This window comes from Drosophila elegans, unplaced genomic scaffold, assembly GCF_018152505.1.
Source record: "Drosophila elegans isolate 14027-0461.03 unplaced genomic scaffold, ASM1815250v1 contig_1, whole genome shotgun sequence".
In the NCBI taxonomy this organism is placed as follows: Eukaryota; Metazoa; Arthropoda; class Insecta; order Diptera; family Drosophilidae; genus Drosophila; species Drosophila elegans.
Window position 1 is genome coordinate 1,140,990 of NW_024545461.1, and position 17,797 is coordinate 1,158,786.

A 17,797-nucleotide genomic window follows, 5' to 3' on the forward strand; every position below is an offset into this window, starting at 1 on the left:
CGAGAAAAATCAGACTCAGACTCAGACTCAAGCGCAAACACAACTAAGAACAATAACTTCAAAATGGCACAAAAAAATATTGACATCATTAACACTGCGTCAAAGCTTATACCAGTTTTCGATGGAAAAGCAGAAAACTTAACCAGTTGTATTAATGCATTGCATCTAATAAAATCAATAAAAGGCGAATACGAAAGCCTAGCTGTCTCTATAATAAAGACAAAGCTAAATGGTGTTGCCAGAAATCTGATTGGAAACGAAACAACAGTAGCTGAAGTAATTGCCAAATTATAAAGTAACGTCAAAGGAGAGACTGTAGAAGTATTGTCAGCAAAGCTAATGAATCACATCAGAAATTGAGCAGATGACGAAGGCTTTAGAAAGTGCATAAATAACAGACGGCTTAATACTAGAACTAGCAAGAAGTTATTCCACACAGCACGCGGTAAAACCAATGACAATAAACTGCACGATTGATTAGGTGAAACTTATCATGCAAGCCGGCAATTTCAACACAATGAGTGATGTAACAATTATAGCTACTACAACAATACCAACCATAACAATGGTCGCGGCAACTACAGAGGAAACTCAAGGGCCCGTGGCAACTCGAGCGGAGGCTACAATAACAACAATACAAATAATGTAAGAGTAGCCAATGACACTTCGGGAAACTCCCAAACCCCTTTAAATACTCGAGGGTAGAGAAAGTAACAGTTCATACTATTAATCTCAGCCAGAATATATTCGTCTCGTTCACCCATGTGGCTACCGGAAAAGAACTTGTCTTTTTGGTAGACACAGGTGCCGAAATCTCTATAGTAAAAGAAAATTCCGATATATTTCAAAACGTACAAAATAATAACATAATATATATACGGGGAATAAGCCAAGAAAATACTAAATCCAATAGCTTAACATCACTTGAAATACAGACTACCAAGTACATAATTCAACACGATTTTCATATCGTAGACTTACACTTAGCTGTCCCTTGTGATGGCAGTTTAAGAATTGATTTCATTAAAAAATATAACAGCCTATTAGACTTTCAGCCATCTGAAGATTGGCTTATAATAAGACCAAACAATTTAAAATTTCCAATTTATGTTACAATAGATAACTCAATAACTCAATTCTTTGCCAGCAAGATAACAAGTCATTGAGAAATAAAATTAAATTCAAAGAGGACAGTGTATTATTTATAACTCAAGAAATTGAGCACGGAATTTATATAGCTAGTACCATAGGTACAACACAAAATGGCTTCATAAGACTACTGAATACAACAGACGAATAAAAGTGGTCAGTGCGAATAATTTAGCATATTCACTGTTGAACTATGATGTAGTCGAAGTAAACACAGAAACTAGAGAAAAGTCTGAATTATCCCAATTGTCAAAAAATTTCCCCCCACAATTCAAATCACAACTCTCAAATTTATGTAAAAAATATAATGAAATATTCGGATTAGAACCCGAACCAATTAGCACGTATAATTTCTACAAACAAAAGCTGAGATTGAAAGATGATGAACCCGTATACATAAAAAACTATAGAAGCCCACATAGTCAGGTGAACGAAATTCAAAAACAAGTCGGAAAATTAATCACCGACGGCATAGTCGAACCCTCAGTATCTGAATACCACAGCCCATTATTGCTTGTCCCTAAAAAATCAGCTCCAGGTTCCGAAGAAAAAAAGTGGGTAGTAATTGACTATCGTCAGTGTAATAAAAAAATGATGTCCGATAAATTTCCACTCCCTAGAATTGATGTTATTTTAGATCAACTAGGTCGAGCAAAATACTTTTCATGTCTTGATTTAATGTCAGGACTTCACCAAATAGAGCTCGAAAAAAGTTCAAGAGATATAATTTCCTTTTCAACGAACAATGGCTCGTATCGCTTCACGCGATTACCTTTTGGTTTAAAAATAGCTCCAAATTCATTCCAGAGAATGATGACTATTGCATTCTCTGGACTTGAACCTTCACAAGCATTCATTCATTCATAAAAATTTGCATTCTTTATGCATGAGGTGACTTTTCTAGGTCATAAGTGCGCAGATAAAGGAATACTTCCAGACGACAAGAAATATGACGTCATACTGAATTATCCAGCCCCACACGATGCAAACAGCGCAAGACCTTTTGTAGCATTCTGCAATAAATTTCATAAAAAATTTCGCCGACTATTCACGGCACATAACACGATTATGTTAAAAGAATGTTCATTTTGAATAGATAGCTAATTGCCAACACGCATTCGAATATTTCAAAACAAAACTTATGGAACCTACTTTGCAACAATATCCCGATTTTAGTAAAGAATTTTGTATAATTACTGACGCAAGTAAGCAAGCATGTGGAGCGGTTTTAACTCAAAACCATAACGGACTCCAACTTCCCATTCCATATGCATAAAGAGCCTTTACCAAGGGAGAAAGTAATAAGTGTACTACCGAGCAGGAACTAGCTGCAATACACTGGGCAATATTACATTTTCGACCATACATTTATGGCAAACATTTCTCTATCAAAACAGGTCACAGACCTTTAACATACTTGTTCTCAATGACTAACCCAAGTTCCAAACTGACACGTATGAGGCTAGAATTAGAAGAATACTACTTCACAGTTGAATATTTTAAGGGAAAAGAATATCCATTAAAGAACTACAAAATATAACCGGAAATATAAATAAAGTCACTACAGGATACCAAAGTAGACAGAAATCCTGCGCAGGAGAAAAAAAAAAGACTTGCCTAGGCAATCTATAGAAAAAGCTTCAAAGCCCAATGTCATAAACAATGACGAAGGACGAAACGTAGCTATGTCTATTTAAACATGGAAAAAAAATACTAATATGATGTTAGCGATTTATATATCAATGGAGTCCTTGACTTAGGTCAGTTTTTCCAAAGGCTTGAAACGCCTGCCGGTATACATAAAATCAGCCAACTCAAAGTGGCACCGTGAGAAAATATCTTCGAACACGTTTCTCAAACCAGTGACCCTAATAAATTCTGAAAATGAAAAAGAAGCAATTATATCTACATACCATGATGAACCATTTCAAGGAGGCCATACTGGTATTTCTAAAACCTTGGTCAAGGTCAAAAGACATTACTTTTAGAAAGGTATGACTCGATATATTAGACAGTACATACGACAATGTCTAAAATGCTTAAAAGCGAAGAGAACCACGCATACAAAGACCCCATTAACCATTACTGAAACACCACAAACAGCTTTCGACAGGGTAATCGCGGACACGATCGGTCCACTGCCTAAGTCTGAACAAGGGAATGAATACGCAGTTACTTAATCTGCCATTAAACAAAATACCTTGTAGCAATACCAAATAAAAGTGCAAAAACAATAGCAAAAGCTATATTTGAAGATTTTATTCTGAAGTACGGTCCAATCAAGACACTACGGACATGGGAACAGAATATAAAAATTCAATAATTGAAGATTTATGTAAAAATTTAAGCATCAAAAACATAAATTCTACTGCACACCATCACCAGACTGTTGGAACAGTAGAGCGAAGCCACAGAACACTTAACGAGTTCATACGCTCATACATCTCAGTTGATAAAACAGATTGGGATGTATGGCTACAATACTTCGTATACTGCTTTAACACAACTCCCTCTATGGCACATGATTATTGTCTATACGAACTAGTTTTTGGGAAAACTTCAAACTTACCAAACCATTTCAATAGCATAGATTGAATAGAACTATTATATAATATAGAAGGTTATGCTAAGGAATCTAAATTTAGATTAGAACAGGAATATAAAAGAGCCAGAATAATGCTAGAAACTAATAAGCAAAAACAAAAAGATAGATACGACAAAAATAGCTTAGACTTTGAATTAAAAATAGGAGACCAGGTTTTATTAAAAATTAAACTGACCATAAGCTAGACATTAAATATACAGGACCATATACGGTAACGAAGATAGAACCTAATAATAATATAACAATTTTAATACAAAAAACAAAACTCAGACAGTTCATAAGGATAGACTAAAAAATTTTCTATTGAATAGATTTTGTAATATGGCCATTCAAAAGAAAAAAAATAAATAATAATTTTTCACATATAACACAAAAATTAACAAAATAAATTCTTAAATTACGTTATTTTTCAAAAGGAAGGAGATGTAGTATGCTCACATATCGGGTACACACTGTATCACTTATATCACTGCAACATTGTAGCATTTGCTTATGTCCTAATATTCCTAAATGCTGAGCCGGCATGTCTGCATGCGCGGCCTATCATTCGGTTACCATGTGAGCATAACACTCTCTCTCTCATGCGCGGCCGCTGCTTGCGCCGCCTATATGCACTTATGCATACATTAATATATATATATTTAGATACATAAGCGTTGGCCGCGGCGCTGCTCGTGCAGCTATGTGAACTGTAAGCCAAGCCAATTTTATTCTTAAGTCAAGCGACATCCTAGAAATGAGTCCCGATCTAAACAGACGGAATAATAAAGCCCAATATATATAGAATAACATAACGCTGTTTCTACCGGAACATGAAAATAACCGTTAGTCAAATCCAGTGTCGTAAAAATTGTCACTCACTGTCACTTCTCAATCTCGTTGTCCATCTGCATCAAAGGAAAACTGTTCCTCACTATTTTCTCATTCAATTTGAGATAGTAGCAACACAATCGCTTCTGGCCATTCTTTTTTGCCACGAGTACGACGGAGAAGCGTACTCCGTACACTTTTGAACCTGCTCGTCAACTACCTCTTGTTCACTAAAAGCGATACGTCGAGGATGCTGAAAAACTGGCAAATCATAGCTTAACAAAATTTTCATCTGGACCGGACAATGAACATTCCTTATTGGTTTGTATTCGTCTATCATGCGTTTCAAAACACCTCTCTGCGAGTGTGTCAATTGTGAAATGTCTACCTCTAGCTTGGTTCTTGCCTGCTCCATTGTCATTATACACAAACTCTGGAATTCATTCATCTGCTCTGAGCATGAACTTTCGTTTTTCTCTTTCTCACGAACTTCAAATTTTTTACCTTTACCGACCCACTGTCTGATCTTCGAACCAACTCGGTTCCCTCATTAGTCACTTTCATATCGACACTATCTAGAAGAGTTCACCTAAAATTGCATCAAATGCCCTGTCTTCTTCCGATAATGTGGAATTCTACGTTGAGATTGATGCCATCAAACTGCACTGGTATAGTCAGGCTTCCAAAAGTCACAATTTGGCTTTCCCCAATTCCTGCCAAACATTTTTCACCTCCTGTTAGGTTTTCTACTCCGAGCAATAAACACAAGTCTGCTCCAGTATCTACCAATCCTTTAAAGGTTACTTTCCCAAACGAAGCATGCTTCAACTCTAATCACAGTGACGTAAACGTGCTTATTGACTTCTCCCTACCTTCCACTTGTACTAGATTAGTTGCCTTTCCCTGTTTAGGTACTAGCTCGACCTTGCACTGGGCTGCTCTATGTCCTGGTTGGTTGCACCTAAAACACTTGTTGTCTCTCTTTGGACAATCCTTCTTGATGTGAGACTCATCACCACAGTTAAAACATTTCCTAACTTTCTTCTTTTCACCTTTATAAAAGTGAGAGTCATACTTGACGTGCTTTACCGATCTTTTCATTTTCTGATATGCCTCGGTTTGAACTTTCAGCTCCTTTAGCTTCATAGCCTTGTTTCCCTTCGAGTCTGGAATACCGTCGACAAAGTATTATATCAAGCTTACATCGTCTACATCAATTGGCTACTCTTGTAACGTTTCAGTTTTCTTTTGTTGTCGCTGGCCAAGTCTACGAAGAGCCTCTGCCGATGAAACTTTAGCCCCAAATTCTAGCAATGCAGCTTTTAGTAAGCCCCAATTACCAATCTCACGCTGACTACGAACGTACAGCTGAACCGCTCCGCTGAGCAATTGTTTTGCATATAGGTATAAGCACCTGCAACTGTCTCTATTTAACCGTGCACACTCTTCAAGTTCCTCGATCCACTGATGAATGTCAGGTGAACCAGTTCCCGAAAACTGTGACACACTCCCCTCTACATCCTTTAATGTAAACCACGATCTACCTGTGTTCGCATTTCCAATTTGAGTGTTCTGTCCGCTTACAAATCGATTTTCCCTGGGCGCACCATTTTCAGAACCTGCACCTGCCTCGTAATTGTCTGAATTCAGTGATGCAAAAGATCCATCCTCATCATCACCCACTTCAATCGCATCTTCATCGTTTTTATCAACTAAGTAGTTTGTTTTCCAATTCGCATTTTCTTCCGGTTGTACTAAGACCAAGCTCTGACAACTTAGTCCGCAATTCTGCCACGAGCAGTGCTTTGGCACTCTCTTGCCTGTACATTTTTACTTTAATATAATTATAGAATATAAGGATATAAAATATAGTGCTTATAAAATACAAAAATGTTTATCAAAACCGCCAGCACGGCTTTTCTCTATGTTAATGTGAAATGAATGTCAAACCTTAACACTATGTTAACTTAGCTGCAGTCCGACTGCAGGCACTCAATCTGTTAAATTTTAAATTATTTCCTACCTTCCAATAAGACCAACAAGAGGTCTCCAAAACAAAATTGGTCAGTGCTGCTCTCCATTTCTCTTTTCTGGCACAGCGCCTTCTGCCAGCCAAGTTGCAAAAAAACTTGTCTCGCCTCTCGATGTTTTCTCTGTCACTCACCAATATTTCTTTAACCGTTTTCTTTCGCCAGCCCAGCAATACAGTTTTGGACTCCTCTCGCTGCCTCACCGGAAATGTCTTTTTGCCGTGTCACCAATACTGATCCAAATGTTCTCGTCGTCAACAATACAGTTTCGAAATTTTTCTCGTCGTCACCAATACTGCTTCAGAATATTGACTGCATCTCTAATACTGATTCATAATATTGGCGGGATCACTAATACTGCGGGATCACTAATACGCTTCTCGGCGTCACCAATACTCCTCCAGAAATGTCTTCCCGTCACCACTTCTCCTCCAGAATGTTCTTCCCGTCGCTTCCAAACTCTTTTCCAGATTTACCCGGCCTCTGACTGCCAACTGACGTTCACCACAAAGTCATTAAGTTGCCTCCAGAATGGTACTCGCTGTTCAATCGCCTTCTATGTCGGTTTCTTGCCTCATTCCTTCGTTGCGCCAAAACGAATTTCACAACTGCTCGAATGTTGCGAAAACTTGCTGTCTCGTTTTCACTCACACTGCCCTGCCTTGCAAATTTGTTGTCATTCTTTTTTTGCGCATCACACTTGTTTTAGTTCATAACTGTCTGCAACGACAATTCACAGAGTTTTTTCTACTCTTTTAACAGACGACTTAGTTTAAAGACTTAGGTTTTTTAACACAAAACTAAGTTTAGTGACTTAGGTTTGTAATAGTTCCAAATATTCCGACCAAGCCCCCAAATTTGTGGCCCCGGGAGTTCCGTTAGTGCGAATTACTTCCAGGACGACGTAGTTTTTTTATTTTGATGCTTTATTTATTATTATATATTTGACTTAATTAACAAACTGAGTGTTGTGTGGTGTTTTAAACTTTAATAAGTTTAAAAAATGGAGTGTGTCTCTGTGGACTGCTTAGCGTGAGATTTTGGCATCGACTGTCTTTATTGAAGCTTTTCTCTCCTGATCTGTTACGCTCACGCCACATTAGCGATCTCTGTCTGTGTTGTCAGAACCCATAACCACTCCGTGTGTTTCTATCTTCTTGCTCTTCTTGTTTGTTTCTGGTTCCTACATATATATATTTTTGTTTGTTAAAATAAAAATATAGTGTAGAGATGTCATCGATCCGTCCTTGGCTGCATCAGCTAGTCGTTATTTCTTCTACGGGAACTAAAAAAAAAGTTTTTCTGAAGCCACAATATGCAGCAGACCAATTTCGACGACTAAAAGAATGTGATTTTAAGACTTTTAAAGCCAAGGACGTACCATATATAACATTAGCTACAAGCTAAAAGACTGTCTTTCGCAAAGGAACATCTCCATAAGCCAAAGGAGTTCTGGAAAAGCATTTTATGATAGATGAAAGCTCCTTTAAGTGTAATTCATCAAAAAACCTTTTTGGTAATATTGTCAATGGTAAAGACACAAAAGGCGGCCCGTTTGCCAAAAAGTAAGCCATGGTGGAGGCTCTATGAAGTTCTGGGGATGTGTGGCGTATAATGAACAGGGTGACTTCGTTCCTGTCACTGGCTTGGTGAAACAACGACAATATTTGTCGGTTCTAAATGATAATCCTTTATCCTGCAACAAATAAACGCCCTTCGCCACAAAGCCAAGATGATTACAACTTTTTTGAAGGATTTTGGTGGTACCATTTTGAACTAGCCACAAAGTCCAGACTTTAATATAATTGAAAACGGCTGGTATCTAGCACAAGAACAGTTTCGTTGAACAAATTTAGAGAGAAGATAATTGCTGAGATCAATTCCATTGGGAAGAGATATCCCCAGAAACCATTTTATTTTCAAAACTTTAATATTTAGTCTGAGATTTCCCAGCGCCTTCTGAGTTTAGAAAGGTTTACAACAACTTGGTTTCAAGTTTTGTTTCCTGTTGATAGGGGTGACTCAAGAGTAAGATCTAATGTGTGGAAATGTTGTGTAGGCAAATGCAATTTAATTTCCAGGATAATAAAAACCAAACCAAATCAAAATAATTTTTTGAACGTTTGATTTATTTTTAGTTAAATTTGAGACTGATTTTATTCATTTAAAAATACCCTGATCTAAGCTGTGAGTTGGGGCAGCGAAGACGAAGTCGCGGAAGTGACCACGGCGGTTGTCTAGTTCTGATGAAGCGGCTGAAACTGCAAGGTCTGCAGAATCAGTATTTTGATATTGCGCTGTGGCTGTTAACCGAATGCGTGTGTTTATGTTATTGAACTTGCGGGTTCTTGACCGTTGAATTGAAATGTTGCAATGTTGCCATTGACAATGTTGCAATATTTCTCGGAAAATTTTAGAAATATCTCTGTGATTAACTCCCCCTCCTTAAGAACCTGCTTGTTCTCGAGAGGTGTTAAAAATAGGAAATATTATTAAATTCTGTTTTTTTTTTTGGAATTGATATAATATTAGTTTTGTTGTTTAAAACTTGTGGAGGGGGTTCTTGGATATGTACATAGGTTTACTTTTTCTTTTCTGTGAATACAGTTTTTTAATACGATCAAAGCAAGAACAATGGCGCAAGTTAATGTAACTGTGGTTATTCGGTTTATTGTAGAATCATTCTGTAAGGCTTGTAAGTGCTTTCTTTTTTTTATATGTAATGACAGAACTTGTATGCTTTGTGCTTGCAATGAGGTAATTTGAATTAGTGGAATTTCGGGTTTCATTATTGTTTTTTCTTTGTACAATTTTTTCCATTTGTATTTATAGTTTCGTTTAAAATTTACTCATGAAAGTTCCTCTGAGTTTATGTGAAATTTTGTTTGAATTTAGGCTGCCGTTGAAATCATTTTAGAGTAGTATGCTACTGTCTATTTCCTCCATTGGTTCAATGTCGTCCAAGTTACTATAATCAGACAACGATTCCTTTCCCTAAGCTTATTTTGAAACACATTTTGAATTACTTAAATTAACAATTTTTCTTCTTTACAAATTTGTACATAGTTTGGAGTTTTACAATCATGGGGTAGGCCTAGCATTACATTGTTTGATACAAAAAGTTCATAAGCTCCAAAAGTATTATTAATTGGTTTCTGATGACAGACTTCAAAAGAAGATTTCCATAACTAGTTGGTTCAAGTTCAGGTATTTTTATTAAGTAAATTAAAGCTGTTTTATTATGTAAGACAGATACATCAACAAATTCCAGCGTTTCCTCAATTGAAAACAAGGTAATGTTATTTTTCTGAGATATTTTATTTATTTCGTTAAGCTCAGATTCGTTTAATAAAAAAGTATTAATTACGTTAATTTTAGCCCATTGTATCCCAAACTTAATGTTTCCTATTTCTTCTTTCATAAGACTGCGTTTTGCAATCTTGACGCAATATCATTATTAAAAAATCTGTCTTTTTCAATTGAATTTGTTAGTATTTTAGAAGTGGTTGTTAAATTATTTATTCTGTCTTGAAGCTGATTATTGATAATAATGGACTACTCTTCCTGCGTCTATTAAAATAGTTATATTCCTTTTTTCTTTAACAATTTCTTTTTTAAAACGTTTGGATAAGTTAGAGCCTAGACTGGTGTTTTGTTTTACAATTATTTCTTGTTCTGGTAGATATGATTTTATAGGTTTCTTTTCTTTGTTGTGGGTTTCTAAGTCTATCAATTGTTTATGTTAAAGTTTTTCTATGTTATCCTGATTATTTTTTTCTTATTGTTCTGGGTCGGTATTAATATTTATGCCAACAAAAATTTCTAATGGTCTTTTCTTTGTTACTGAATGTACTGTGTAATTGTCTGTAATCTGTCTAACAATTCTTCAAAGGTGTTGTATATTTGTTTGGCTTTAAGGCATCTAATTATTTCCGAAAGAGTCGAATGAAATCATTCAATCTGTCCGCTAACTGAGCTTTTGTAGGGAGGAGCTTTAAAAATGGTTATATTTAACTGATGTCTCATTATAAAGGTAATAGATGCTGAACTGAAAGCCTTTTCATTATCCATTACTACAAATTTGGGTACCCCATAGTAGAATATTACTTGGTGTAATATTGTCTTCGGTGGATTTAGATTTTATAATTTTTGCTAGTTTGGAAAATGTATCTATTGCGGTCAATACTAATTTATTTTCGGTTGAGAAGATGTCAATATGGATTATGTGTATTCAGGAATTGGGGTTTCTTTAAATTGTGGATTGGGGGGGTGCCTATCATATTTTCCTTCTTTACATATCCTGCATTGTATAACTAATGTCGTTATTTTTGTTTCATTTTGGAGAAATAATATTTTTCTGCAAGTTGGTTTTTGTTTTCTTCTGCATTTCTATGTGCTCTGTTATGGGTTTCTAATATTAATTCTTCCTGATTTTAATGGATCCGAAATGTTCCGGATAAATACGCTGTATTTCTCCCATTATGTCTTCTGATGTGAAAATTTCATTTGACGGATTTTATGTTTTTTTCATTTCAATAAGATCAATATTCTGAAAGGCTGGTCGAGTTTTAACGTTTCTATGAAAGGTAGGGAACGGAATAGTAAATTTGAAGTTGTGGGGGCCAAAGTTTATAGAAAAATAAATTTGAATGAATTTAGCGAAATCTATCTAGGCAGAAAATAAGCGAAAGAAGTTTAGGAAAATTCCATAGAAGTTTGGCAACGTTGCGTTGAGCAGGCAGACGAGCGTCAGCTAGTCGCATCGTTCTCTCGTGTTAATGGAGTCGCATAGCGTGACCTTTCTCGCGCGTCAGCGAAAGCGCGTAGGATCCAGAAACGAGAACGAAAAACCTTGCAAAATACCGTCATTTGAAGTTTTGCAACCTCGTTTAGTGCAGACAGCAGCGCCTGACAGAATTTTCGTTCACTTCATTTCAAATCGTAAAAGAGTACACACGTCTACGCTGCGATCGCAGTTTAAAGTGAATGACAAATTAACGCCACGTGTAACTTTTGTAAAGTGTTTTATACCGGCGAGTCGGCCAATATTAAGTTATAGTGCTACACATTTGATTGAAAACTACAGAAGGTAATTGTGAATAAAATAGGCAGGTCAGTAAGTGATAGTGTTATTTTGTTGCAGCAGTCAAGATCGTCAAAAACGTGGTAGTAAAAGCCGGCCAGGAAGTATCGAGCTTGCTAAAGTTGTGCTCGATTACTGGTCGGCGGACAACTTGAGGATCAGCATTGTGAGGCAGCGTAAAATTCTGGTGTCCACATCAAACGTTTATGTCACCGGAACACCGCACGCCAGATGCGGCTTGGCTTATACATCTCTTGTTCATCAGAAGCGCAAAAAGGAGACTGATCCAGAAAATATAGATGGCCTGAGAACTTTTACAACAAGCCCGCCGAACGGATACGACACCTGGACGCAGCACGCCACGTGCGGCGTAGTGTTTATCAATATCATATCGGCACAAACCGCCTACTCCAAGCTAGTTAGCGAGGCAATCGCTGAATTACTGTACACTGCGCTGACACCGCTGCGAACAGCACGCCACGTGCGGCCACGATGATTTAGGATCACCCAATCTTATGGAAGGCGTTGAGGCAATAATCTGACTGCAGCTTCATCACCTCACCAGCACGCGCCACGCGCGACATGGAGAAATTATCACTGACGAAGTTTATTAAGAATTCGTTTATACGATAATCACGTTATAAAACCCAGCCGTTCAAATCACACACATGTAAAAACCAATTTTCTTAACACCTTTACATAAAATAGGTTTCTGCAGCATCTTCGATGGGCTCAACGAAACTGCGTCAACGGATATGTACGTAAGTGAACAAAAACCTTATATTGCATTTCTGACTATAATATATTTGGGATTTGATTGTGTGTCGTTTAATCGGATAGGCTTAAACGTATATATAAATATATAATTTACTTTGTATTATAATCTGCTGTTGAATAATGATAATGTTAAGGAAAATTATCCCAATTGTTAGCCGGCTCGAGGTCAGGATGTTGGAAAAATAACACAATTTTTTAATTTTGTTTGTTTGTCAATAAATTTCGGATGCTCTTCGGCAACCGGCTTCAGGACAACTATATAATAATAACAACGATTTTAATATTCTTAACAAATAGAAAACAATTTACATTTGACATACATTTAATTTACACGTCTGCGTCCGGTGACGTGGAGTTGTAAATGTCCCTAGTAAATGTCTATATAAATGAGCGCAATTGTCAGTGTACGTTTTGTAGTTCATCGGTGTTTTTATGATATGTAGCATTTCTATGGTGAATCGTTTGGCATAGTGTTGTTCTTGTGATAAGATACTCGCCTCTTCGAAGTTCGAAGAGTGATTATTCTTGGCACAGTGGGACATGAGAGCTGTTTTTTGCGCGTTCGTATACTGGGGATCCTCCGATTCACACTCAAGTAGAGGTTGTCCTGCAGGCGTACCTGACAGTACTTGTAGTCCACCGATGGATCAGTTTTTCACCGACTGGTTACCGTCTTCAGCTTGCCAAATTAATTGCCAAGGAGTCTCCCTGATTTCAGGTTTTATGTTTAGGCCCAATTTTACTCGCTTTACCCTGCTCGGGCGCCAGTTAATTTCCAGGATAATAAAAACCAAAAAATAAGTTTTTGAACGTTTGATTTATTTGAAATTCAATTTGAGACTGATTTTATTCATTTAACAAGAAGAAAGCAAACTTCGGCAAGCCGAAGTTCATATACCCTTGCAGCTATTTCAACTAAATACTCTTGAAAACGTTAAAATTATGATTTACTTGCGTGTATGTTTAAAAACATTGAAGCTATGATGATTTGCAGCTTAATTATTCGATATGGCAGCTATACGATTGTTCCTATGGGAGCTATATGCTATAGTCGCTCGATTTTGATGAAATGTAAACCGTAATTCTGAAATATTTAACCATTACTATATCTCGGAGAACCATCAAAAAAATTAAAAAACGCCAAAGTTATAATTTTTTTAAATTAATATTTCCGATTGTTTCTAAGGGAGCAATATGCTATAGTCGTCCGATCCGGCTCGTTCCGATTTATATACTACCTGCAATAGAAAGACAACTTTTGGAAAAGTTTCATGCAGATAACTTTAAAACTGAGAGACTAGTTTGCGTAGAAACGGACGGACAGGCGAACGGACAGACGGATAGACGGATATGGCTAGATCGACTCTTCTAGTGATGCTGATCAATAATACTCACTGCGTTGCAATTCTGACTTAAAATATAATACCTTTTGCAAGGGTATAATTTTTATACCCTGTGGGTTGGGGCAGCGACGTCGACGTCGCGAAAGAGACCGCGGCAGTGGCCTAGTTCTGATGAAGCGGCTGAATCAGTATTTTGATATTGCGCTGTGGCTGTTAACCGGATGCGTGTGTTTATGTCATTGAACTTGCGGATTCTTGACCGTTGTATTGAAATGTTTCCATCGACAATGTTGCCATATTTATCGTAAAAAATGTAGAAATATTTCTGTGATTAACTTAGATATCGTGTGTGGGTGTATGTGAAGATGTGGATAAGTCACTCCCCCAGCCTTTGAATTTGGCCTGTCCTCAGGGCGATAGTTTTGGGTATAATACAATGTTTTCTTGTATGGGTGCATTTAAAATATCATTAACAACTTTTATGGGTAAATTTCTTTCATTAACAATTTCTGCATTATTCGGTGTCTCTGTTTTAGGTTTTACAAATTTAACAATACTTTGTTTGGTATATTTTTAAAAGTATAAATAAGATAAAATAGAATGCTAGTTATAGTTATAATAAATGTGATTATTGTTATTATTTCAAATACATCATTATATTTAGTGTGTGTTTCTATTATGTGGGAAAGGGATACTTAGTAGATTTAGTTGCCCTCTATTCGTAGTTGATATGGGGATACACTGTTTTGAATTTCACAATAAATGCAATTGATGTCATCAGCTAGATTCGCAAGCCGCATTCCGTCTCTTTTTATCAGGTTGATCTATCGCCATCACTCTCTTCCCAAACAAAGAAATTGCGCCAGTCGGTTGCGAAGATTTGTCGAAGGAAGGTCATGGTCTCCATAGAGTGCGAAAGTCGTAAAACTTGATTTGTTCAGTTTTAATTAAATAAACTCTTGTAAACTTTATCCGAAATAAATAAATAATAACTAATTTGTAATACCCTACAATTATTTGTTTTGTTTTAATATATGATAAAGGTTCTAGTCTTGTTACATTATTATTAACATAGAGTACACGCTTTATGATAATCTTACACTTTATTTGACAGTAAAAATTCATCTCTTTGTATTGAACGATTAATGTATTATTGTATTATTGTATTATTTTTATCTCGATAAGGATAACTATGTCGTTAGGAATATGGGAAATTAGAAAAATTTCGTTCGTATCAGTTTTACGCCAAGTAGTTGTTTCTATTTTTAATAATATTTTAGAGTTAACGTGACTCAAATAATCGTGTTTAAATTTTTTGCGTTAAAAATGCCAAGTCGTGATAGTTGCATTCCCAACTCAATGTCTTCAATATACTCTGTAAAGTGTTGTAAGTTAAATATTAGCACTGCTATTTGTTTTTCTCGTTCTTCGTCTTCTTTTAATTCATTTATTGTTTAAATTCCTTTATTTATAACATCTATTGCCATATTTAAATCTTAAATTGAAAATTGTTATCATCTTGATCTAACATTTCGAATAAATATTTATAAGCTGTTCCAATAAGATTAGTTAGAACTCTCTTGCTCCGTTTGATAATTTTTAAACAATTAATTTCTCGTTAAAGTTTTTCTATTAAATATTAAACCTGAAAAATATCTATTAATTCGTCTTTTAAAAGACTATTGAATATTTGTTCTGTTTTAGTTAGGTTTATGGACAAATAACGGTAATCAGTATTAGTTGGGTTTATGGACAAATAATGGTACTCGTATTTAGTTGGAATTTCCATGGATCCAGTTTTAAATATGTATATGGTATCCGTTTTGAGCTTTAATTGGGTTGATCTCAATATTTTGTCCCATTTTAATTTGAATTAAAGTTGATATTCTTAAAAATAAATTTATGATCATATTTTTGCTGTCGTTGTGGTTTTTGGTTTCCTTAGGTTGGTCTGGAATTATTATAACATTAACTCTTCCTGCCTCTGTTTGTTTCTTCAAAATTTTTTTCATCGACTTGTCTGAGTGTTCCTGTTTTTTTGAAAGGGTTCGTTGTCTTGGACCCTACCAATGGTGGTTGTTCATAACCTGTGTCGATTTCATCTTCAGGACGTTTCTGATTTAGTTTGTCTATCTTCCTAATTTTGTTTTCTTGTACATTATAATCAGGTGAACCTGCATACATAAATATATCGGCTGGTGCTCTATTTGTGCTATTATGTTTAGTTTTATGATTATAAGTATAAATTAACTCAAACTTTGTGTATTTGTTTTCTATATCTGATTGTTTTATGAAATCTTTCTACGTCTCATTTCTACTTGTAGTAATTTGAATTTGTACTCCTTCTGAAATTAACCAAGCCTGTAATGCTGCACACATAAACGATGAATCTTTATCTGCTTTGTTGTTTTGCGGTTTTCCCATTTCTTTGAATACTTTCAATATCGCTATTTTTGCTTGTAGCCAATCTCTACCTTTTACTTATACTAGTGTAGCAAATTTAAAGTATATATCGATACATGAAATTGATGATTACCAACCATATAAAAATCGATTGTGTATTTTTCTCTAATGGTTTGGATTTCTGGAGTGGTATATATTGCCATATTGTAAATTTCGCATTCATTTATAATGTCTTGAATTAATTTCTGATAATCAGGGGAATATAATATTTCTTTAAACCAGTTAATGGTTTTATCGATTAAGGGTGGAGAAGTTCTTTATGTGTCTTAATATTGTTTCTTTAAATTCTGCGTAAGTTAGGATATCTGTTAATTTTACACTACACTTTGTTAATTTCGTTAATTAATTTGGGCTAATTAATTCGAGGTAAGCCTGTTGGAATATTGGAAAATCGGCTTCATTGTGGAAATAAATAGCACTGTTTTTGGTACATAGGTACTCTTTAATTATATATTTTGCAAATGTGTTTATCATTTCTTTGTATGTTATTTGAATTTTAAGTTTATGAAAATAATGTTCTTCTTATATTTTATCTGAGTCTTTCAGTCTTTCAGAAATTGTAATATAATTATGATTATCTTCTTGCGCGTTGTGTTTGGTTGCGTCTACACTGTTGGCAATTTCTCCTAATATATTTCCCTATCTTAGTTCTGGATAATGCGTCAGCTACATAGTTTTCTATTCCTGGTAAATATTTTATTTGATAATCAAACTCATTAAATTTTGTTTTCCATCTTTGTAATTTAATGTTTGGTTCCTTAATATTGTTAAACCAAAGTAATGGTATTTCGAATTGCCTGCCGAAAAGGTATGATCTAAAATATTTTGTTGCCCAGACGATTGCTAAAAGTTCTCTTTCTATTGTCGCATAATTGTTTTCAAGTTCGTGTAATGTTTTATGTTCTACTCGCAAAACAAATAGATTTATGGTCTTGTGATAAAACTGCTCCTATCGCTTTATTGATAGCATAGGTTGTTAGTGAAAAAGGTTTGTTAAAATCGGGATAAGTTAATATAGGGTCGGAGGTAATTAATATTTTTATTTTCTATATAATTTACTTCTTTAATGTCAATGTTGGCTCCTTTTCTTTTAGTTTACTAGTCATTGGTTGTACAATGTTTGCAAAGTTTGGTATAAATTTGCTATAAAATCCGCACAATCCTAAAAATGATTTAATTTCTTTTGGTGATTTTGGAAACGGGAAATTTTTTAAGGCACTGACCTTCTTTGGATTTGGTGTCATTCATGAATTCTGTTTCTTTCTTCAAAAATTCGCATTTATCTAATTGTTGTTTTGAATTGGCTTCCCTGAGTTTTTAAAAAAGTTTTTTTTAAGAGAAAAAATGTGTTCTTCCTATGAAGTGGAAAAAATTATTATGTCGTCAAGATAGACTAAACAAACGTTATAGATTAAATTCTCTAAAATTCCTTCATGCATCTTTGGAAAGTTGCAGGTGCATTTTTAAGGCCAAATGGCATACGGGTATATTCATATGCTTAGTAAAAAATTAAGTTTTTGCAATTTATTTGGTATCC

General features: G+C 35.3%; 1 protein-coding gene across 9 annotated transcripts in view; it reads right to left on the reverse strand.

Moving 5' to 3' along the window:
- Positions 1-17,797, reverse strand: part of LOC108137776 (protein CEPU-1) — a 353,380-nt gene that overhangs the window by 327,363 nt on the left and 8,220 nt on the right. Inside the window, exon 4 of one of the 9 annotated variants that reach the window (XM_017259684.2) lies at positions 13,888-14,698. The exons of the other annotated variants lie outside the window; for them this stretch is intronic. Within the exon in view, the coding sequence (XP_017115173.1) occupies positions 14,612-14,698 (87 nt within the window). The 3' untranslated portion in view covers positions 13,888-14,611. Of the gene's footprint in view, positions 1-13,887; positions 14,699-17,797 lie in introns of those variants that run through there. 9 annotated transcript variants of the gene reach the window in all.